We start from the raw sequence: 24789 nt of genomic DNA, 5'->3' as shown, positions 1-24789 counted from the left end.
AATGGTTGTTTGTTTATATGTGCCCTGCAATTGGCTGGTGACCACTTCAGGGTGTACCCCGCCTCTAGCCCAGAGTCAGCTGAGATAGGCCCTTGTGAGGATAACGGTATGGAAACAGGATGGACAGTTCTACCAGTATAGTGTGCTGTGCACTCCGTCTGGCACCGACGCACGTTGTGTTGCGAGCCGCTGGAGGTCCAGCACAATGACGTAGTTCGGTTAGCCTCACAGCCTACTGGGGACAAATTCTTCCAGGGCAACCGGAGAGCGTCGCGTGGTTATGGCCTCTTATGGAGCACCATTCAAGGCCACAGAAGCGCGTTGTCCGCTGAATTTCAAAGTGGGGAAAATTGCCCTGGCGGCGCGGTTTATGGTCATTATCCCGACTCAGAGGCTGCTTCTCTGCAGCCCGTGAAAGCGTGTGATATCTCGGTCGCTGGAAAGGAGCCGTGAGAGAAGGAAGGTACGTTTATTTAATTGGCAGGAGAGACGGGATTTCCAGAGCTCTCAGTGACACACCCACAGCGTCTGAAAGCTGAAATAATGTCTCAATTCTGGAGCATTTTGAAGCCTGATTTCACATACTTTGCAATTTTTTAATTCATTCGTGCATTGTCAGGCTTGTCAACAAGACTCTTCTCTGAGATGTGTCAAAATGACAAGACTTTGTTTTCCTCCTGTTTGGTTGCACTTTAAAGGGGAGTAGAAGTAATAGCTAGTTTTAATATAATGACACTGAAGATGACACCCCCCCCCCCCCCCTCAATTTTGTGGCTTCCCTTGGAGGAATGGGCACCCTCAACATTTGCCTATGTTGCCAAATCGGTGAGCCGGCCGGCTCTACCTTTAGCCCCTCCCACTGTGTGCGGTCCTAGGGTTAATCTAAATACACACCAAACCACGGCACCCTCGACATAAAAGACTCATTGACATTGAATGTTTTGGATTTATTTCCGAAGAATTTCATTTTTTTTCTTGGAAGGTTAGACTTGAAAGCTTTCAGAAAGTTCCCCATTATGTCTGCCACATCTTTCATTTCCACTTAAAGGCGGCAGAATAGAGCAATTTGGCAAAGGAAAGACAACTTGTTATTTTATCATAAAGGAGCATTGTTGAATATGGTCTGTCCTTGAACTTTCCCACAGTCTGTTTTTGAATCGCATCGAAGAGAGACACACGGCTGTGGTAACAGGGATATTCTTTGAATTTTATTTTTCAAGAAAGTAACTGAATTTACCTTTATAAGTTAGTTCAAATCAGTTAAAGTATCTCTTTTATCTTAGTTTGTACCTGTTGTATTATCGTTTTACATTACCACTCAGTGTGAAAGCGATATAATGTAAGGTTAAAACTAGTGCAAAAGCTAGTTCTGCATCAGCACATGCATGTTTTGCCCCATGCTATTGTTTTGGTCATAATGAGAGCTCAAAGGTGGAATAATGACACATTATTAAAATCTAATGTGACGCGACTATGTACAATATTGATGATAATATCTAGGATTGCTTCTAAAGCCTCAGTGTTCTGTTCCCCTTAAATAGCAGAGGACAGCTTTCTGTATGATACACCAAGATTAAATTTTAATGGTCCCTATGGGGAAACAAGAGATTGTTGCCTCAGCAGGCAGTGATAGTTGAAAGACACTGTGAATTAAAATTGATAGAAAGGGAATAAAACTACATGCCTCCTGTATAAATAAAATATGTCTATTATGTTTTTGCATAAATTAACAGGAATTGTAAATATTTGGCCTAATTGAGACATAGCTCTATAGAATGGACCTGGATTAATGGGGAAAATAGTAAACAGTGTGTTGTAATCTGACCTTAAAATGACAATGGGTGGCTTGTAACAAGGAGAATAGTGCCTCTGAAGTAGTCATGGCAACCACTGATCATCTTTATCAATGATCTCTTAAGATATAAAGCAAACTATTCCCTGAATAGGAAGACAGACACTTTCGTGGCAGAAAGAAGACCCTGTGAGGGATGCCCAGGATCTTTTGAGGAGGGGGATGCTGCACTGAACAACATTTTTTTTTTTACTTTTAAGATTGCTGGACTAGCCAAGACACCTCTGAGCAATAGTGTTACTATTCAAAAGTGTTACTATTCAGACAACCTCTGCTTGGGTCATTGTCATATAATTTGATCAATAACAGTAAAGACCCGTAAAAAAATGTTTTATGCAACCCTTGTTTTATTTTGGTAAATGTCTCCCATGCTGAAAAAAGCCACGCTTTAAATCCTATTTTCAAAATGTTATTCATGATTTCAAATGATAAGCATTCATAATAAAGGAAATCCTTAATGAGAGAGAAAATGGTGGTCGCCCACTGAAATACATTTAGGGGCATATTCTCCAGTTGGTGTGTAAGTTTTCTTTTTATGCGCTTGGCCTGTGTGTTGTCTCCCATATATGACTTTTGACCCCCCCATGCATATACCAGGCAAATATGTGCGCAACCTTCCATGAGATATGACTCATTGAAGTCTGGGGGAGGCTTCAATACCTGGCAAGTGGCGTTTTCCTGAGATGTGATTGCCATAGCAATCCATTTGGAAATTGTGCACAATTTACATGTTTCCCTTCAAACTCTGTGGATACAAGTGTATAAATGTTCCTAACTACTAATCCAACCCATTACACTCTTGTCTTTATACAATTTGAAAAACGATGAAGACGTAATAGTTCCGAAACGTTCACAAAAACCTACATATTCATATCTCAAGAATCAAGACGATTTATTTATTTGATCTGCTTTTGTGTGAATGCAAAATGGCTGCCTCATCCTGGCACTTCAGCTCACGGATCCCTCTGGTGTATTGAAACAACACAATGAGGCTTTCTGCAGTGTTATTAATGATAAAGACAGCTTGAGTGACAAAGGACCATTTGCAAAAAAAACAAAAGACAAAAAGGAACTCTGATGACACTCAAGATGCATTTTTCTTAGTTTTCATGGAAAAGGCATATTAAGCAAGAGGAAAAAATAATCCTATATATCCCAAAATGTAATTAGCATTTTCAGGAAACATGTTACAAATCATGAAATTCAATTTCAGACACGTAATGACATCTTCTGTATTCCCTCAGTCATTCCAATACGTGTGTTAATAACAACAAGACTGCAGGTGCTCGGTCTAGTGTGGAATAAATAAGTTTCACAGCAAAAGGGGTTAACACCGGAACATTTTTTTGATGCTTTACCAAAGCCCTTTACTATTATAAAATGTATTCATAGTATTGGAACATCTATCAATTATTTTAATAACTCTTATATGATCTTCCAGTTCAGAAAAATAAAATGATTTTTTAAACGAATTAAGTTCTAACTCTACAAGCAGCAACGTATACTTGGCTCATGGCATCAAACTTTAGCCTTTATGTTTTATGTTTTGTTTCTTTATTTCAAACAAAGTATGGCTTAATTATTGTAATACACCTTTTTGTAAAAATTAATTTTTTTTTAATAATGACTTTTTAATCCATACATCCATCCAACCATCCATTCTCTTCTACTTATCTGGAGTCAGGTCACGTGGGCAGCAGCTTTAGCATGGAAGCCCATACTTCCCTTTCCCCAGCCACTTCGTCCAGCTCCTCCAAGAGGGATCCCGAGAAATTCCCAGGCCATTCGGGAAACAGTCTCTCCAGCGTATCCTGGGTCATCCCCGGAACGCCTCACCACGGAGGCCTCCAGGGGGCATCCCAACTAGATGCCCAAGCCACCTCATCTGGCTCCTCGCGATGTGGAGGAGCAGTAGATCGACTCTGAGCCCCTCCCAGATGACAACGGTTCTCACCCTATCTCTAAGGGAGAGCCCGGACACCCTGCGGAGCAAACTCATTTCGGCCACTTGTATCCGTGATCTTGATCTTTCAGTTACGACCCACAGCTCGTGAGGGTGGGAACAGATATCGACTGGTAAATGAACTTCGCTTTTCGGCCTAGCTCTTTCTTCAGCATGACAGACCGATGCAGAGTCTGCATCACTGCAGCTGCTGCACCAATCCACTTGTCGATATCCTGCTCCATTTTTCCCCTCACTCATGAACAAGACCCAGAGATACTTGAACTCCTCCACTTGGGGCAGGATCTCATCCCTGACCTGGAGAGAGCACTCCACCCTTTTCCCTCAGGACCATGTTCTCAGATTTGGACGCTTGGATTCTCATCCCAACCGCTTCAAACTCGGATGGGAATTGTTCTAGCGAGAGTTGGAGATTGCGGCTTGATGGAGCCAACAGAACCGCATCATCTGCAAAAAGCAGAGACACAATACTGAGGCCACCAAACGGGACCACCAGTACGCCTCGGCTGCACCTAGAAGAAATTCTGTCAGTCAAGGTTTTGAACAGAATCTGGGACAAATGGCAGCCTTGGCGGAGTCCAACCCTTACCGGAAGCAAATCCGACTTACTGCCGGCAATGCAGACCAAATTCTGACACCAGCCGTGCAGGGTCCAGCACACCATACTCCTGGAGTACCCTCCACAGGACTCCCTGATGGACGTGGTAAAACACCGTCTCCAAGTCCAAAAAGCACATTTAGACTGGTTGGGTAAACTCCTATGCATCCTCCAGGACCCTACTGAGGGTGTAGAGCTGGTCCATTGTTCTACTGTCAGGGAGAAAACCATACTGCTCCTCCTGATTTTGAGATTTTACTTTCCAACGGACCTTCCTCTCCAGCACCCCTAAAGAGACATCGCTTGAGAGGTTAAGGAATGTGATCCCCCTGTAGAACACAACATCCTGTCCTGCTTCTTAAAAAGGGGCACCACCACCCTGGTATGCCAATCCAGAGGCACTGTCCCCAATGTGCACGTAATGTTGCAGAGGTGTAGCAACCAGCATAGCCGCACAACATCCAGAGACTTTAGGAACTCTTAGCGACTCTCATCCACCCTCGGGGCCCTGCCACCGAGGAGCTTTTTTTAAACACTTTGGTGACTTCAACCCCAGAGATAAGGGATCTCCTTATTTCTACCGCCTCAGAGTCCCCAGACTCTGTTTCCTAATAGGAAGGCATGTTGGTGGAATTAAAGAGATATTTGAAGTATTTAGCCCACCGACTCACAACGTTACGAGTCGAGGTCAGCAGCGCTCCATCCCTTCTACACTCAGTTAATGTTGCACTGCTTCCCCCTCCTGAGACACCAGATGCTGGACCAGAATTTCTTCTATGCCGTCTAGAACTCCATGACCTCACTGAACTCCGAACTGGTTAAATATGTTCTTGAAATGTCAGCACAGTAGAATAGTCGTTGGCACACCCGTCGCCCTTCTGCCCTGTACTTGAGATGTGGCTCTCTAAAAACAAACATTTTATTTTATTTGTCCATCCATCCATTTTCTGAGCCGCTTCTCACTAGGGTCGCGGGCGTGCTGGAGCCTATCCCAGCTATCATCGGGCAGGAGGCGGGGTACACCCTGAACTGATTGCCAGCCAATCGCAGGGCACATACAAACAAACAACCATTCGCACTCACATTCTCACCTACGGGCAATTTAGAGTCTCCGATTCATGCATGTTTTTGGAATGTGGGAGGAAATCGGAGTGCCCGGAGAAAACTCACACAGGCACGGGGAGAACATGCAAACTCCACACAGGCGGGGCCGGGGATTGAACCCCAGTCCTCAGAACTGTGAGGCTGACGCTCTAACCAGTCGTCCACCGTGCCACCTTATTTTATTTGTATTTTATTTTATCATAGTTGCTATGTTTGCATTGAGAAATTTTTAATCACCAAGACAAAAATATAAAGAAACAATGGCGCGATTATTTTTGATTAGTGGGAACTTAGTCTGCAACAGCCTATCTGAAATTTGTCTTTTTGGGAAGACCAAAAATAGGGCACTACAGTAGTCAATCTGACTGGAGATATAAGCATGCATTAGGGTCTCCGTGTTGGCCCGAGAGAAATTGGTGGAGAGACTGGCTGTATTCTTTAAGTGATCAAAACCTATTTTTGTTATATTTTTAATGTGTGGAATAAAAGTGAGCTTTGAGTCTTAATCATGCTATTAGCAAAAGCAACAAATAAACAGAATACAAATAGAATAAAAAGCACAGAAAAGTTTCAATTTTAAATAACTACGTAATATAAAGAAAGTGATGTCTAATGAACTAATTAATTTGGGTTATAGGCCACCGCCCCTCCCATGCTTGAATGGAGAGGGGAGGGAGAGCCTCGCTGGGCACCAATCCAGAAACCAACGCACCCCTCTCTCCAGCCCCACCCGCCTCCCCTCGCATCAATCAAGAGATTCTGGGATTGAATCTATTCCCCTGTGGCGTTTGCATGTTCCCCCTGTGCGTGCGTGCGAGGATTTTTCTGCGTTCTCCGGCTTCCTCCCACATTCCAGAAACTGACGAGAGGTTCATTGAACACTTTAAATTGTCCTTAGGTGAAAATGTGAGTGTGAATGTCTGTGAATATTTTCATTCATCCAGGTCATTTCATTCTCAGGGTATTGAATCGATCGCAGCTGGACTGTTTTGGTGTCTAAAAAGAGTGTTAATGTTTGTTTGGCTATACTGTATGTATCCTATGATTGGCTGGCGACCAGTTCAGGGTGGACCCTGCCTCACACCCGAAATCAGCCGGGATAGGCTCCAGCTTTCCTGTGACCCTAGTGAGGACAAGCGCTATAGAAAATGAATGGATAGGTGGATTTTCTCGTAACTTTTTTTGTTATAGCACCTTGCTTGGTACTTAGGAAATGGATTGTGCATTTTGCCAGGGACTGATGGTGTCTTTGGCCCCACAGATGGTCGCTGAATGGGACTTTCATAAATCTAACCCTGGATCGCAGGCGGCGTCTGTCAGGGGGCAACCTCATTCTAAGCAGCCTGGACCGCTACCAGGATGTAGGTGTCTACCAGTGTATGGCCTACAACACTGCAGGAGCAATCCTCAGCAGGAGAGCACATCTCGAGTTTGCCTGTAAGTCACTCCCTGTCACTTTGTGTCACTCGTCACTCAGAGGTAGTGTGGGCGTCACACTCAGTCAGCAAATAATGCAGTGGCACACACAGCAATTATTTGCAATATTTATCAGATTGCCACTGCCTTAGTGTGGAGTTGCATTAAATGTTAAAGTGTGTGAGGGGGCTTGAGTGTGAAGACCTCTGACTCATCGCTTTAGACTTGATGACTTGGAATCAACCCCAATGACTTGTTTACAGAATCCAATGTGTTATGTTATTGTGCAGTCTGGGACAAAGTAAAGCACCAAATAAAGTGTTTCTTTTTGGAAAAAATTCATGGTTTACAGTATGATCCCATTCCTCACACAATGTAGATCTGTCATAAAGAAAGGAAACAACTCTTAGAGAAAGGATATTTACCATTCATGAAATACTCTTCTCATGAAAATCACCTTTGCTATGTATCATTGGTTGCAATCAGTAAGCATTTAACAGATCCACTGCTGTGGGCTGATTTGTTGAAAACATGAAAAATAGATGCAAATGGCGTAAAATATTTTTGCTGAACAATATTGCAATTAGAACTTATTAAAATTCACTGTTGGGGCCAGTGAAGAGAGCCTTAACTGCTTTTCAATGCAAATATAGTGTGTTGCTGCAATTAATCCGCTGCTACGAGCGTCAAGGATTATACAAAGTAAACTGTATAATATCCATGTGATGTTAGCAGACTTTAGAAATAATGGTTGAACTAAACGATTCAAAATGAATGGAGCTCTCATTAGAAACCTGACATATTTGCATACCTATATTAACTTTTTTTTTTTCTTTGAGGGGAGTATAAAAGGAAGTTTGGCTGAAAATAAAGTTGCAAGGTTGTTTTCATGGTTCTTTCAAGCTTTCAGGCTTCCAACATGTTATGGTTTGAAACCAAAGGTGTTACATTGGAACCAAAAGCAGACTGAGACAGAAGTCGTGGGAAGGGGTTTTATTGTGAACTGTTAGTGGTCGGGAATCCAGAGGCGTGAGGGTGGTCCGTGGGAGCAGGCGAGTGCACGAGTCTGAGGATTGAGCAGGTAAGTGAGCTTGGCAGTGTGGTGGAGGCGGGCGGTGTTGCAGGAGACACTAGAAGGCACTGGAGAAGGAGGAGAAGACACAAAGGTAAATACGAGCACTGGAAGTTAAATAACTTTCTTCAGTACGCAATACTCAAGCGAAGAGTCGGCCGATGTACCACAGAGGTGGAGGAATACGCTGGCGCTGGAACACTGGGACTGCCAGGCTTAAGTGCAGGCTGTGATGCATGCTAATGGTAAACAGGTGCGCAGGCGAGGAGGTGATCAGTGCTGGAGAGGGAGGGAGAGAGAGGAACAGAGCACCGCCAATGCTCTGCAGCGGAGGCTCAGAGTGCTGATCACCGCAGTACCCCCCTTCGACGGATGCCCCCTGGCATCCTCCCAGGCTTCCCTGGGTGAGCCGCATAAAAATCCTCAATAAGCGAGTCATCCAGGATGAGCTGACGTGAAATCCAGGCACGTTCCTCCGGACCATAACCCTCCCAGTCCACGAGGAACTGAAACCCCTGTCCCCGGTCCCCACATCCAGGATGCGTGACACCGATAAAGCAGGATGATAGTCAACGAGTCGGGGGAGCGGAAGGGGCACGGCCGCAGGGCTGAGAACACTGGTGGAGACAAGCTTGAGCAGAGACGTGATGGATCTTGAGAGACTGGGGTAACTTTAACTGTACAGATGTGTGGTTGATGATCCTGGTAACAGGAAACGCTCCAATGAAGCGTGGTGTGAGCTTATGTGACTCAGTCTGCAGAGGGAGGTCCTGGAAGGAGAGATACACCATCTGATCCACCTTGTACTCAGGTGTAGGGGAGCCAACCGCTTGTTTTTTTTCGGCCGCACGAGTGAGACCTGCCCTGACGCTCCTCCATATCACTCGGATCCGTCGCATATGCTCTCTCACCGAAGGAACCGCCACAGGATGCTCGTGCTCCGTAAACAGAGGGGGTTGAAAACCATAGCATGCCATGAAGGCAGACATACCCGTAGCGGAGCTGGTGAGGGAGTTGTGGACATAGACGATCCACGGGAGAAAGGTGCTCCAGGAGGCGGAATTGTGCGTGGCAACACAGCGAAGAGCAGACTCCAGATTCTGATTTACCCGCTCTGTCTGGCCATTGGTCTGTGGATGGTAACCCAAGAACAGGCTGGCTGCTGCACCCAATGCCTTTCAAAACTCTTCCAAACCTGGAGAACTGGGGGCCTCGGTCAGAGACAATGTCCATTGGTATTCTGTGAAACTTGAACACGTGGAGGACAAGAAGGTCAGCGGTCTCGAGCGCAGAAGGTAACTTCAGAAGGGGCCAAATTGGACACATTTAGAGAGACAATCTATGATGGTAAGAATGACTGTGTTACCTTCAGAGGGGGAAAGGCTGGTAACGAATTCCAGGGCGCAGCAGACCAGCTGGAGGCTAATGAGAAGCCTTTCCCTGGGCACAGACAGAGCAGGCTAAGACGGGTGTCTTTAGCCAGGCTCGGCCACCAGAAGTGCTGTTTGAGGAATTGGAGGGTTTGAGTGATTCCGGGATGGCAGGTGAGTTTGGAGCTGTGGCCTCACTGAAGCACTTGAGAGTGGGCAGAATTGGGCACGAAGAGACGGTCTGGAGATCATGTTGGCTCCATTGAGCCTCCTAAACCACCCGTTCAATCTCCCAAGTGGCGGCTCCAACAAAGCAGGAGGGGGGAACGATGGGGTCAGGTTCCACAGAGCTGGAGTGAGGTGAATGGAGGCAAGAGAGAGCATCTGCCTTGCTGTTATGAGACCCAGGGCGAAAGGAGAAACTGAAGTTGAAGCGGCTGAGGAACAGGGACTAACGAGCTTGACGGGGGCTCAGAAGCTGAGCAGAGCAGAGGTAGGTGAGGTTCTTGTGGTCTGTCCAGATGATGAAGGGGGTCCGGGATCCCTCCAACCAATGCCTCCAATCCTGCAAGGCCCACACAACTACCAGTAGCTCACGGTTTCCTACGTCGTAGTTCCGGTCAGAGGGTGACAGGTGGCGAGAAAAGAAGGCACAGGGGTGGAGCTTCTGGGTTTCGGGGTCCCGCTGCGAGAGGATAGCTCCGGCTCCGGTGTCCAAGGCGTCAACCTCTTCCATGAAATGTAGGGAGGAGCATGGTTGTTTTCGAACCAGGGCACTGGTGAACAATTCCTTGAGGCGTTTGAAGGCTCGGGAAGCAGCCTATGTCCAGCGAAACGGGGATTTGGGAGAGGTGAGGCTAGTGAGGGGACCCGCCACCTTGCTGTAGTCCCGTATGAACCGGCGGCAGAAGTTCACAAAACCCAGTTAGCCCCCATGCTCTGCAGAGGAGGCTCAGAGTGCTGGTCATCACACATCAGGCCTGAACGTTTTACTTTAATCACACGCTGACAAAATACAGTGAGATCTGAATAAAAATTCGTATAATGAATAACCTGTGGAGTCAGGGGGTACTTCCAACAAACAGGGCAACCATGCTCTAAAATTAAATACAGATTATTGATCAGATCGAGAGTGATAAATTTGCCAATCTTTAAGTTCACAGAGTACTGTTTTCTGTTTAGGCTAAGAGTGACATGTCTCAATTGTCATAGTTAATGAGAAAATTGTCCAAAAGATTAATGTGGATGTAAGTGATGTGTGCTGTCTGCAACATTGACAATTTGTGAACTAATTTATTTTCTGTTTTGAAAATGTGGTCTGTTTTAAATACTGTTGTTCATGTTACTCTTTGATGGGTATGTTATAGTATGGTATAATGTAGTGTAGTGTAGTACAGTATAGTAGAGTTTGGTATGACATAGTATACTATGGCACAGTGTACAGAAGCATATAATATAGTATAGTACATTACTATAATATAGTATAATAGTGTTATCTGGCATGATATAGTATTATACAGTATGCATTATATGGCATAGTATATCACTAGATAGTATGACATGGTATGGTATATCATTGTATCGTATAGAGCAGAATATTTTAATGGCATGGTATATTGGAGTATTTTAGTACATGGCATGGTATAGTATAGCATGACATAGCATGGTATAGTGAAGAATAATACTATACAGTACAGTATGATAGGGTATGGTATCAGATAGTACAGTATAGCATATCTCCAGTATTAGCTCTCGGTTACAATTTTAGGAAGGCATTTTAACCATTTTAGCACCATAATAATAGATATATTTATTAGTTTCACAGCTTCCAGGGGCAGTTTGAATGATTAAAATTGCGCGAAGTAGCGAGGAGTTACGGTAATTTGAAATACACATGCGCCGCGGTATCACCGGTGATCCCCGTCGTTTTAAAAGGGTTTGGTTTTCAGGTGTTGTAAAGTCTTTTGTGTGTCTATGTGTCACTCTTCCTCTTTCTGTGTTGCTCAGGCGTGGCTGAAGTGCAATTCCCCCAACATTCCTTTCTAATGGTTTGTGTCGGTGTGCTGCTCAAAGCTTTTACCCTGTCTCAGTTTCACTCATACAGTCTGTATTTCGGATCCTGTCATTATGTCCCTTTTGTCTTTTATTCCACCACAGACTTGGATCATTTCAAAGTCCACATTAGAAGCGCTGTGTCGGTCCGAGAGGGACAAGGAGTGGTGTTGCTTTGTGGAACGCCCACTTCCTCAGGAGGTTAAAAAAACAAAAAAACATCAGATCAAATGATCTCACCAAAAATATTGTATGACGACTGATTTATCCCCTCCTGTCATAGATCTTACATACGCATGGGTCTTTAACGAGTATCCATACTTCGTACAGCAAGACAATCGCCGCTTCGTCTCTCAGCAGACAGGAAACCTTTACATCGCTAAAGTGGAGCCGTCCGACGTAGGCAACTACACTTGTGTAGTGATGAACAGCATCACAAAGGGCAAAGTGCATAGCTCGCCTACATCTCTCATCCTCAGGACAGATGGTAAGAAATAAAATCGTGTTGTGGTTCTGATGTGGTGGTGTGTGGTGTTTTTAATTGTGTCTCCTTTCAAAACTCACAGCAGAGCTTTGTGTTTCTGCTGTTGTATTGCACTAGAGGGTATGTTCAGAAATTCACTTGTAGTGCCCTCTCTACACTCCGGAAAGTTCGGAAACTAAGAGCGTTGTTGGAGCGTGCCGTTCGGTTATTCAGCGCGCCACACTCTGGGAGTGCCGGAGTGCACTCCCACCGCTCTGACTGAGGAGACCGACCGGCCAGAGCATCAGGCAGGACGAGATGCTTGCAGGCAGAACTGACACATTCAATATGGCGGAAGCGCTGACTTATCCCTGCCAACAGCCAACACGCTCGTTCGTAAATTAATACGAAATGGAATGCGCTGTGCCTCTCTGAACACTGCACTCTCAGAGCGCAGCAAGAGCGTCAGATGAATTTCCAAACATACCCTTAGTTGAATCACCCAGCGCAAAAGCCTTTGAATAAATAGTTGTTTGTCCCATGTAGGACAGAAATACTAGCCATCAATTGCTTCTTTGCTCACTTTAAAAGCTCTCCCAGTTGAATTTACTAGCCCTGTTCTCTTCTGGTGCACTTTCACAAAAATAGTGACTAAAGATTGGCTTTGAAATGAATTAAACATTAGCGAAACATCACTGGACCATTACATTGAGTGTTCCAGCACGACCAGTTACTTTCCACTCATGGCACAGTACATGTCTTCAATTCTGTCACAAGTTTAAAATAGACACAATGCTCAGCATTCAATATCTATTCCACTCGACCAGATTTTTTAATTATTCCACACAACATTGTTGTGAATGCTCTCAAGTGATTTTCTACATTGTGGTCATCCATGTGTCTTTTGTTCCTGTGTTGCTTTTACAGCCGATAACTCAACCCATATTGCTTGTAAGTCCTGAATAATGGAAGAATGAGATCTTGTGCTTTCTCTTCACAGGAGTGATGGGCGAATACGAGCCAAAAATAGAAGTTAATTTTCCAGACAATGTACCCGCCGCAAAAGGATCAACAGTTACGCTGGAGTGTTTTGCTCTCGGGAAGTAAGCTGGATTCCTCGACGCTTGTTTTCAATCCTTTGACATTAGAGATGAGAAACTGATGGATAAAGAAAAGTTACTGTGGCAATTATATTTCTTAGAAGGTAGCATTTTAAGCCTTGACAGGTCTGAAAACTCTTGATGTCAATCAGATTTATTTTGTTGACGGCGTCAATCCCATTTCTTTCGGCTCCATCAAGGACTTTAGTGCACCTCTATTAAACACTCTACAATCTCAAACTTTCTGAGGAACTTAAATGAGTCTGTGCTGTCTCCTCACAGTCCTGTTCCAGAGATCACCTGGAAGAGGGCCAATGGAGTTCCATTCCCCAGCAAAGTCAAAATGAAGTATGCCAATGCAGTACTGGAGATCCCCAGCTTCCAGCAGGAGGATACAGGAGGATATGAGTGTGTGGTTGAGAATAAGATGGGCAAAAATACAGCCACAGGTCACCTGGCTTTCTATGGTACACTCGCTTTAATTTTTGTATTGATTATTAATTTTACATCTTTTTTTAAACCAATTTAACCAGGTTGGTCTCATTGAGATTAAAAATCTATTTTTTAAGAGAGACCTGGCCAAGATAGGCAGCAGCAAAAAAAACACAAAAAATGTACAGACATACAAGGAAAGGCACAGTACAAATGAAGCAAACATTTTTAATTTAACCATTTATGATTAATACCTACAAGTCCATTGTTTCAAATTGCTGAGCTAAAACATCGACATTTCATAGAAATCAATAAAAAGTATAGCACAGTGTTGTTTCTTGTCAAGTGCTACGGAAAGGTCGTTTACCACTTTCATCGTCATCGTATAGAGAAGTTGAACTGTGTATGTGTTCTGGGGCCATACTATATGACTGAGGTGGGAGTCAAAAGTTCATCTCAAGTCATTAACCTTCCAGTTTCAAGCAAGTCTCAAATTAATGTGCCTAAAGTCAAGCAATCAAGTCAAGCCCCCACAAAATTTCAGCCAAGCCAAGTTGGGTTAAGCAAGTCATAAGTCAAGTAATACAAACTTCAGTTAGATGTACTAACATTCACAATCCCATAGATTTTAATGTTTCCTAAACCAGTCTCTGTATTGTCTATTACTTAATTATCTTCCCACTTAAACGCATAACCGACATGAAGATTATTTAATATTTGACCAGCTATAGTTTAGCTAAACTTGATGTACTGTAGCTTAACTGTCTTTGTGCGTTTTAGAGTGACAAATAAAGTTAAATGTCATAGTCTTTGTATCTTATCTTTGAGCTGCAGACCTTGGATGTTGCCAATCTCTTTTTCCCGATTTGATAAAAAACATAATCCTTAAATCCAAATTGAATGATCTTCCAAGCTCCCTCTATGAGACTTGTTTTATGTGGTGGTCTCTACACTCGGCATCGTAGCAAGCTAGCGGGTTGCCAGGTTTTTGCGTATGACACAAAAAAATAACTTTCTTTCCAAAACAAAACAAAATGGTACACTAGCTTGATCAATGTAAACGGGCAAGACCTGTCAAGTCATGTAGTTGAAGTCAAAGTCGATTCTCATGAAAACCAAGTCAAGGTCAATTTGTGTTTTTCAAAAGTTTTAACCAAACAAGTCTCAAGTCCTAAAATTGGTGACTTAAATCTGACTCAAGTTAAGTCATGTGACTGGAGTCCTCTATCTCTGCTGACAGGAATGTAAACATTCAGAGATGGTCCCTCCATTGCAGCTATAATAACTTTCATTCTTCTGAGAGAGGCTTTCTCCAAGACGTTGTAGTTTGTCTTTGGGGAGGCACAGCAGCTTCACCCCCCCCCCCCCCCCCCAAAAAAAAAACACAAACAATTTAGCTAACTTATCTGAGGGGATTGCTCGCTGTCACAAAATTTTTCGCACTATTTTCACTCTCATGTATGTAAATACATTTATCAAATTATTGGAAAGAACCAAAATCTTAAGTGTGGCTGATAGTTGTGTAAATACAGTTAAGAACTGTAATTTGGTAATTTAGTGATTGTACTAAAATCTGTTTTTATTGATGCAGTCTGAACTAAACATTGCAATCTTCTCAGATAATAAGCCCTGCTGGGTTTCATTTTATGTCCTTTGTGACCGTTTTATTTTGGGCAGCATACATTTGCCTGTGTATTTTAGAGTGCGCTAAAATTTTACTTAATGTGATATTCGACAAGACCAAAGTGAGTTGTTCCAATAATATGTCCATGGAAATGACTGTAAAGCCCTAACTGAACAAGCACTAACACACATTGCGGGATGGGTCTATTCAATATGAGCATGCTCTCATTTGACCTATTTTGAATGCAGTGACACAATTTTACCGAATCCAAATATCTGGGCCTCGTGTTTGTGTTTCCTCAGCCAAGCCTCAGTGGATTCAGACCATGAAGGACACAGCCCTGGCCATAGAGGAGAAATTGGACTGGGAGTGTCGGGCCAGCGGCAAACCCAAACCTATTCACACGTGGCTGAAGGATGGCCAGCAGCTGCACTCCAGGGTAAATATGCATCTTGTCCTCATCAGTGTTTCATTCTAAAGACTTAATCTTCCCCTTCAACTCAGCCTTTGATATCTTTTTTCAATGCCCACCGTTAAACTCATTGCTGCTTTTCCAAGTGTAATACAGAGTGCGATGGAAGGAGAGCGTAAACATGTCAGAGAGTGATGAGACATCGGCAGATCACACAGAGTGCAGCACTGTGGTCCCCATGGAGGTTGCTCCATTTCATCTGAATGGAGTCACTCGCTGCTCTTCATTATTCACGGGGCAATTTTAAGGCCCGCCTGATTAAGGGACAGTGATCTTTGAAATACACCTTGCCACCACAGCCTATATACTGTGATGTAAGCCAAGAACCACAACTTTTAGCTTGATTGTCTTTCCCATTACAGAGATGTATTCATGTGAGTGTTAAATAATGCCTAATTTGAGGCCTAACTTAATGAGACTGACCGCAACACAGCCTGTCTGACGAAAGCATTTATTCAAAGTGGAAATGATGTTTCATCATTCAATTGAATGTCTTTTAAGGTATTTCCAGGATAAGCAAAAACGAAATGCGCTCACTGGACACACAATAAGCAGCAAAATTATTAGCATTAAAAATAAATAAATAATGTTGCAATTGTATAATAAACAGCTGTCAAAAAAGCAGAATCCCTCGTGTCTGCCAGCACTCATGCCCTGTGTAGTATTTCACTTCTCCCCTTAGACAGTTGCCAACTGGCAACAATGTACAGGAACCCCCCGGCCTAGTCGTTGGTCACAAATTCAGCTATTCACATTTTCTCTTGGGTGGAACCAATCCGGTTATTCGCTGAAAAGCTCAGCTATTTGTAGTTTTTGCGTGCTTTCTATAATAATCTAGGATTCCACAAGATGGCACCAAATTTCTGGCTAATAGGAAAGTAGTAAATGGTTTAAGTATGTTGAAGTTACACAGCTAAGTTTAGCCTGGGTTGTTTGCGGAAGTTACAGAGAATCTTCACCGCAGGTGCATTTCTTTGAAATCTATGGGCAATTTATATTTTAAGGTTAATTTGGTACCATGAGTTTGAAATTACAGTATAGGCTATTATAAATGTTTTTTAAGGGGCCTCAACTATTTATTCATTTTGGGTTTTTTTCTGCTATTCGTAGAAGGGCTCAGTACCTATCCCGCTCTATCTTCTATCAAGTGCAAGTAGTGCTATTTCGGGGCTCGTCTATAGGATGTTTAGGTAACTTTTCAGCACGAATGAAAGCCACGTCTTTATCAGCAATGTAGTTTTGGATCAGGTCGAGTTGCTGTGCAAATCAGGTTACGAAAGTGTTACACACACACTAACTGACACAACCAACAATTTGTGGTGATGCTATCTTAATTGACCTGTGACACTGTCCAATGATTGCATGAGCAGTCACGGAAATGCTGGGTAAAGTCACACCCATTCAGGAAGACAGGACCTATAGAAATGACCGCTGTCTATCATGAGGCCTTCAATTAACAATGTCTTTTTGGGTGTTATTATTATACATTATATTGACATAATTTAAAATATGAATATATTCATATGAGTATATGAATATACAGTAACTACATCAAATGAAATAGATCATGTTGAAAAATTAAATATGTATTCATCAAAATTATAACAACACAGTAAAAAAGGATATAGATTTTATTATTTTAAAAAGCTTCACAAATGTTCAATATGCGCAATGACGTGACACACGTTACATCACTTTTCTTTTGCTCTTCACAGAAAGCCTTCCTTGATGAATTTGTGCCACGTCCAAATCTGCTTCATAGTTGTTTTTCGTATTTCATTGAATTTCCTTGAAAATCAACAGTGCACACTCTTGTTTGTTTGTGTTCAAGCGTATTGTAACACACAAAATGCCTTTTCATTGCCAGTGAATGTTTTTGTGCATCATGAAAAAAAGCAAAAACTGGAACATTAAACTTAGTTAGCTTTTACAAATCTCGTTAAAATTGGAGATAATTTGAGCTATTGTCTGTGTTATTAGTTATGTTATCAGTTTTTCTGGGACATACTCTGCATTTATATTACCCATCCATCTATCCATTTGAAACCGCTTATCCTGCTCAGGTTGCGGGGAGCTGGAACCTATTTCAGCTGACAAACAACACCCTGGACTGGTCGGCAGTCGAAAAAGGGCACATACAGTACAGAGACAGAAAACAATTTACACTCACATTCACACCGTCATTGGGTGGGAACTAAAGCCATGCTACCTGCATGGGCAAGTGAACCACTATATAATCTGTGATTATATTTATACTACGATATGTTTTATTGTTCTATGGTCATTTGTTTTTGCAATGTTAGCTGAAAATATAAACAGTATTGGGCCAGTGTGTGTTGTCACGTGAAAGTACACATGACAGCTAAAAATAGTCATCTGTATCCAAAACGTTGCACTTAATGCATATCCTCTAATGAGACTTCTTTAATGTCGCTACAGACTCAGTAGAGTGTAATTTTGGACAAACAACAGTTCAGTGAATGAAGCTGCTGAAAGCAGGACCGCCTTGCACACTATAAATCTCAGTTTACATGATGGTGAGCGTTAGCGGTGCTCTAGTTGGCACACGTAAATGTGGTTTCTACCTAGATTGATTTATTCCTTATTTGTAAATCCGGTATTGATCTATGCCCAATCCGATGCCTATTAAGCTTTGCCAGAGTCCGCTGAGCATAGCAAAGGCTATCTTAAGTGTCAGGCAATAATTGCTTTCTTTCATCCCTCACAGGACAGGATCCTTGTGAAGGACGGCGCTCTGTCCGTGTCTGTGCTAACGCTTTCCGACGCCGGAATGTACCAGTGTGTGGCCGAGAATGAGCACAGCATTATATATTTTGCTGCTGAACTAATGGTTTTAGGTAGGGTGGCATTTATCTCTCCCTTAAATCGTCAAATCCTCGTTGCTCCAGAATTTTAAAGGTCATTTTACTGTCATTCTGAAAGGTTGTCTGGCTTAGCAGATAATGGGGTCAGTCAGGATGTTTCGTGGAGGTCAAACACATTTAAAATATATCCTCCGATGTTTACCTGCCAAATGAGAACAGCGAAAATGAGAAACGTCACAATACGATTGTTTGAAGTGTAACGATAATAATTTGTTGGAGGAAACCTTTGATTTGTTTTCATACATAGAAGATTTCGTTTCCGATACAGTGGACCCTTGGAAGTTGAACACAATCCATTTTGTGAAACTGATTGACTTTTGGAGTTTTTACAATTTCACAACATTGCTCCTATAGAAAATAATGTCAAGTGAATTCATTCAAACTGTCACCCTTATAAAACCTTTATTCACTGTTCAGGACTTAAGTGTAAAGAGATGTTTACCACTGTATAGTAAAATTAAAAACTAGGCTAAAGTAAGTCTACTCATGCTTTGAAGACATGTAAAGGATAAGGAACAGGGGGTGTTTGCAGATTGATACAGTCACCGTGTGGCGGTTTCATAGGCAGCATAAGAACACATTTCCGTCAGTATGTCCTGTTTAAGAAATTGCCACTCAACATTGTTGTGAATGAGAAAACAGCTACACACTATTTATTTCTATGTGTGACTTAAATGTAGTCAATCTGATTGCTCATATTGTCCAGAGAAGCTGGATGCGTTGATATGCAAGAATAATTTCTGATTCTATGGTTATCATTACAACAAAAGACAAAATTGAATCCTTTAGATTTTCACTGATCTGAGATTTGCTGGAGTGATGGTGATTTGAATTCCAAGATTTTATTTTTGAAGCAGCCTCAAGAAAATCTTGATAATTGGATTCCACATTGTTCCACTGTTCGCATGGTTCCGCTGTATTATTGGTTTGCTGCAGTCCTTTTCTGAAGTCTTCTTCTTGTTTCCTATCAGCCTCCCCTCCAGACTTCACAGGGACTGTCCTCAGATCTTTGTTAAAGGCCAAGGCAGGAAGTACAGTGACATTGGAGTGTAAACCCCAAGCATATCCCTTGGCCAGCATTTTATGGAAGAAAGGAAACCTTCCTATTCTCACCAACAACAGGTAAGCACTGAATCGAATTGTATTAAAGAATAACTGTTTGCTTTATTAGTGTTTAGATCGATGTATAATCTTAAAAATATTCTCTCTGTTAGAGGATTCGTTGATATTCTTTGTTGAAACAAACGGCCAATAAAGCTTATTTGAGCATACATGAAGTGCTCATTGACTGTGCTCAGACACCGGACTCCAGTCGGAACATGGCATGATAAAATCACTCTGCATTAATTGATGTTGGCTCAAAAACTGCTGTGTGTATCATCGTACTCTTCTAGGATCACCCTTTCACCAGATGGAACACTGAGGCTTGCCAATGTGAATAAGTCTGACGCAGGGAGCTACACATGTTTCGCGAGGAATAGATTTGGCATGTCGAGTACAACTGGAAGACTCCTGATTACAGGTAAGCACTGTTAAGCAAGTAGTGGGATGTTTGTGCATTGCACAGGTTGCACATATAAGAGACCCTCAAAGACTTTTGACGTTTTTTTTGCATAGTTAAAGGATGAATGTGCAAAAAGAAATTAGCAAGTAACTGTTATTAATAATGGAATTTATAAATGATAAACCACAACTCTAATGAGGATATTAGAATAGAATGTTGCTGTCTTGGGAGATTTCCCACTGGAATGTGACTCACCAGCCACTGTGTCTTCATCTAGTGGTACATTTTCCATCAATGATTTGTTTGGTGAAGGTTAGTAATGGGGCAATTGCAAGTAGTATTAAGAGTGTACCACGAGGCAGAGGGGGAAAAAAAAAAAAAAAAAAAGGTCACAAACCAAGGATCCCTAACAGCTCCAAATTAGGAAAATCAAAAACAAATAGCATTACAGCTGTCTCGAAATGAATAATATGCCTCATATCTTTGAGAGGGACCTTGATTAACTATCCTTACATTATTGATTCCTGTTAGTGCAAAATTTGGTTCCATATTCTGTATTCATTCATTTGTCAAGCTGGAGTTATTTTACCCACACCCTCTATGCAATTGGAATAATCTATGATCACTGACTTTTTAAATTTACATTAGTTGTTCTGCATTGTTGCATTTGTCGCAGTTGCTATAATTCACTTGGAAGGTGTTTTGGAAAATGCCCCCATCAAGTTTCCTATAGAGGAGTTGAAACAACCTACAGCATTTTGCGGCGTCTAAAGAAACGGCCTCGAATGGAGTCAATGAAAGTGTTTGTTATTGTTGAACACGACTTTGTGTCGTGATATCCAGACCCATGGCTTTCCCCATGCTCTTTTTTTCCTCCACGAGTAACTTTTTTTCCATCATCCCTGATACTACGCTATCCTCCTAACGTTCCTTATCATGGAAAGTTGGGCACTTTCCATGAGAATTAATGAGAATTTATGGGAATTAACTGGGAATATGTGGTAATTTATACAACTGACATAATATTGAAAATGTTATTTTGGCATACGTTGACATGCTTACAGAGTAATATAATTCCATTTTAAATGTTGAGATAGTACTTACCATTACAAATGTATGCACACAGGAAATACACAGACCAATGGCGTGGATTATAACTCCTCCCACGTCTCTTCACTTAGCCTATTGCGTTATTTATTCAAAACAACTTTGCGAATTGAACAAGTTGGTCGGTGTGAAGTTGTGAGGAGAGTCCAAGGAATGAAGATCAGAGTAAACACACATTGGTATGCTTTAACACAAGAAATAAACAATGGAAAATTGTGTTTGGTTGTTATAGATAGATAGATAGATAGATAGATAGATAGATAGAGCCATCGATCGATCCCTTCATCACTGTCTATCAGTTGTTTTGTTTTGCCTTTGCATGTTTCTCGTTCCCTTTTGACAATTAAAGATTAAATAAAGTCTTTTGTATTGCTGGCCTTCATTGTGCAACTGTGGCCTTAGTTCATTCAGAGCCATGAGACAATGAAGAGACTCGTTAGTTCAGCGTTCTGAGGGGTTTCTTGCTGGGTTTATAAATGTCCTGCATGCTATTGTTTGCAGCAAAAACCTATCAAGCCCATTATTCTTTTAAATTAGCATCACATTTATCAAGGCTATAATGCAGGCAGTGAGACAGAGCCATGACCTAGACATTGATTATTACCATCTTAAGTAGCAAGGGGTTACTCTTTCGATGTAATTCTTTGGCAAGCTCTATAAGGTACAGCCTGAGAACAAATCTTATCTTTGTTGTTCTTCAATTCATTTCAGCAGAATTGACTTGCCTTTAAAATAGACTCAAGAGCTAACTTTGAAAGGAACAATCAAAGTTTAAAATGCTTTGGATGGTATGGAACAGAGCCAGTTCTACCCAGTGCAGCACCCTAGGTGAGGTTATATTTGGTGCCACCCATCATTTTCAATTTCTATACACTTAGAAAATGAATTGAATAGCATTGTTTTTAACATTTTCTTAGATGTATAAAATAAGAACACCAAATAAAAAAATAAATGGTCTACTATGCATATACAATGTGTGTGTGTGTTTTTTTTGGTGATATAAAGTACATATTAGGCCAATGTAGACACTGACTGAGTAGGTTCAATCTACACAAAAAACTGTAATAGTTAGGACCCCTCCCTGCCACGAAGCTACAGAAATATAAAACTGGTTGTTTACTGATGAGCATACCATGTTGAGGCTAATCGCTCAGCAGTTAAGAAAGTTATCAATTTAACAGTACACAGTGTTGAATAAATGGGGTGGGGAGGCTATTTGCAGAGGTGGGAGTAAGTCTTAACCTTCAAGTTTCAAGTAAGTTCCAAGTTAATGTTACGAAAATCAAAATAATCGGTTCCTGACTCAATTGAAAGCATGTCAAGTCATTACTTGGTGACAGCAAGCTATAAGTCAAGTTATACAAAACTGCTCAGTTATAACAGACAATAATAATAAAATGATTTTTCATTGATCATAATACAAATAAGTGCATTTACACCAATAAAACCTAAATAAATAACAGCTTAGTAATGCAGTCACGAGTTAAACTATTGTGTGGACATGTCTCTGCTAACACGTTTACATACGTTTTTTTTTTAATGTTACAGTTTCCCGTTTCAGTCTTCGTGTTGTCTATCATTTTAATGTCATATCAATTCAGTGCCTAACTGACATGAAAATGAGTTCATATTTGACCAGCTATTGGTGAGCTAAATTGTGAAGTTAGCGCAGTTCGTCTGTGTCTGCAGTTTCATAGTGCAATTCTCCTTTTCTCGATTTGACAAAAAACATTATCCTTGAATGTTAAACTCAAATGCATTTGCATTTTATGATCTCCCTGCATGATAGGTGCAGCATGAGGTGGCCTCTGCACTATGTGTCATAGCGTAGTGGTGGGTTGCCAGGTTAGCAGCGTGCATCACTCAAACTTACACACAAAAAAAAGGTCGCACTCTCTTGAACATTATCTATTTTCATTGTAGTTATATAAATTGAGGATTTGCGTTTCCATTTATGAGTAACTAATAATCAGTTTTAATATAATAATAATTAAAGGTGTGTCCCCGCTCAACTTTGTGACGCCTCTTAGAGCCACAGCGCCCTTAGCATTCGCCTGTTGCCTAAAATGCGAGCCGGCCCTGGTATGGAACCTTGTAACAAGAAAAACAGCATCCAGGTTTCATCATGGTATGCTGGGTCAGGGGCGTAGCCATCATTTCAGAAGTGGTGATTTAATTATCTCAAACGTGAATATGTTCTTGTTTTCTTCGTCCTACATTAAGCAGATTACTAGGCGGCTGAGAACAATGTGGAGGAGCACTATGATGGTAAAGACATCTAACTCAAAGTGTAGGAAAGCAGAATGTAAGTGGAGAAAAACTCAACTCCAAATGTACTATGACCTCACCTCACCAATACTCACACTCCTTTTGCTGTGGTCGACAAGCTCACAAACCCCCGTAATCAGATACCTCCAGAACTCCTAACATAAATGTAATGAATATGCTTGTTATTTTAGTGAAAAAATACAATCCATCAGGTTAAATATCAGCACAAATAAGCAAAATGATAAAATGATGCTACATCTGAAGTCACCCAGGAAAAACTCTATTAGCATGTTAGAATTTGATACAGTTGACCCAAAAAACTGTAGAGAAAACGATTCAGGAGCTGAAACCATCATTGACCTGTCTTGACTCAATACCATCTGACTTTTCAAAACTATTCTGAAGTCTGTGGTAGCTGATTTGCAGCACGTAATCAATTGCTCACTTCAGTCAGGTGAGTTTCCTAAAGCTCTTAAAGTAGCTGCCTCTTCTAAAAAATAGCACGCTGGACGCTTCCATGTTAGCAAACTATAGATGCATCTCAAATTTCCCTTCATTGCCATGATTTTTGATAAAGTTAATTTTAATCAATTGAGCAATTTCTAGAACAAAAATAGACTTTTTGACAACGTTCAATCGGGTTTCCGAACTCATCACAGTACAGAATCTGCTCTTATCAAAGTGGTAAATGATATAAGGTTGCATACTAACTCTGGAAATGTGTCAATTCTGGTCTTTTGGATATCAGTGCGACTTTTGATACGGTAAATCATAAGATACTGCTGAACGGGTTGGAAACGTGGATCAGACAAAATTTTCAGTTATTTCGGAGTTATTTTGTAACCATTGGAAGTGTTCATTCTCATTGAATGGCAATGTCATATGGGGTCCTTCAAGGGTAAACTTTTGGACCCCTCCTGTTCAGCCTGTATATGTAACCCTTGGGTCAAATTCTTTAGAACCTTAATGTTGACTATCATTGCTATACAGACATACAGTTATATCTAGCGGTGTCTCCAGATGACTATAGTTCAATTGAGGTGTTGTGTCACTGTCTAAAACAGATAACTGGATGAGCCAAAACTTTCTTCAATTAAACCACAGCAAAACTGAGAGAATTGTTTTTGGCAGTAAAGAAAAGAGATTTGCTGTTAGTAAATAGTAAAACCTGGAGTCACTCTCTTTAAAAAACAAAGACCAAGTCAGAAACCTTGGTGTACTGATTCCGACCTGACTTTCAACAGTCATATCAAATCAATTACTAAAACGGCCTTCTACCAGCTGAAGAACATATCCAGACTGAAAGCTTGCATGTGGCAAGCAAACCAGGAGAAGCTCATCCATGCTTTTGTATCAAGTAGATTTGACGACTGTAATGGTCTTCTGACTGGACTCCCCCAATAGAGCATTAAAAAGCTGCAACTCAAGACGATGCACGGGCGTGCTGGAGCCTATCCCAGTTATCTTCGGGGAGAGGCGGGGTACACCCTGAACTGGTCGCCACCCA

General features: G+C 41.7%; 1 protein-coding gene across 6 annotated transcripts in view; it reads left to right on the top strand.

Annotated features, from left to right (window-relative positions):
• Positions 1–24789, top strand: part of LOC133482272 (contactin-3-like) — a 156380-nt gene that overhangs the window by 76007 nt on the left and 55584 nt on the right. For all 6 annotated transcript variants that reach the window (XR_009789744.1, XR_009789745.1, XM_061782263.1 and 3 more), the window contains 9 exons: positions 6779–6954; positions 11533–11628; positions 11711–11914; positions 12891–12993; positions 13273–13457; positions 15349–15485; positions 18247–18376; positions 19375–19525; positions 19798–19925. Coding sequence is in view for 4 of the 6 variants with exons in the window: in XM_061782263.1 (XP_061638247.1) it covers positions 6779–6954; positions 11533–11628; positions 11711–11914; positions 12891–12993; positions 13273–13457; positions 15349–15485; positions 18247–18376; positions 19375–19525; positions 19798–19925 (1310 nt within the window). In the remaining 2 variants the exon portion in view is untranslated. The remainder of the gene's footprint in view (positions 1–6778; positions 6955–11532; positions 11629–11710; positions 11915–12890; positions 12994–13272; positions 13458–15348; positions 15486–18246; positions 18377–19374; positions 19526–19797; positions 19926–24789) is intronic.

This window comes from Phyllopteryx taeniolatus, chromosome 1 (genome assembly GCF_024500385.1).
Source record: "Phyllopteryx taeniolatus isolate TA_2022b chromosome 1, UOR_Ptae_1.2, whole genome shotgun sequence".
Classification (NCBI taxonomy): Eukaryota; Metazoa; Chordata; class Actinopteri; order Syngnathiformes; family Syngnathidae; genus Phyllopteryx; species Phyllopteryx taeniolatus.
The sequence above is the reverse complement of the archived record's forward strand: the minus strand, read 5'-3'. Positions and strand labels throughout refer to the sequence as shown.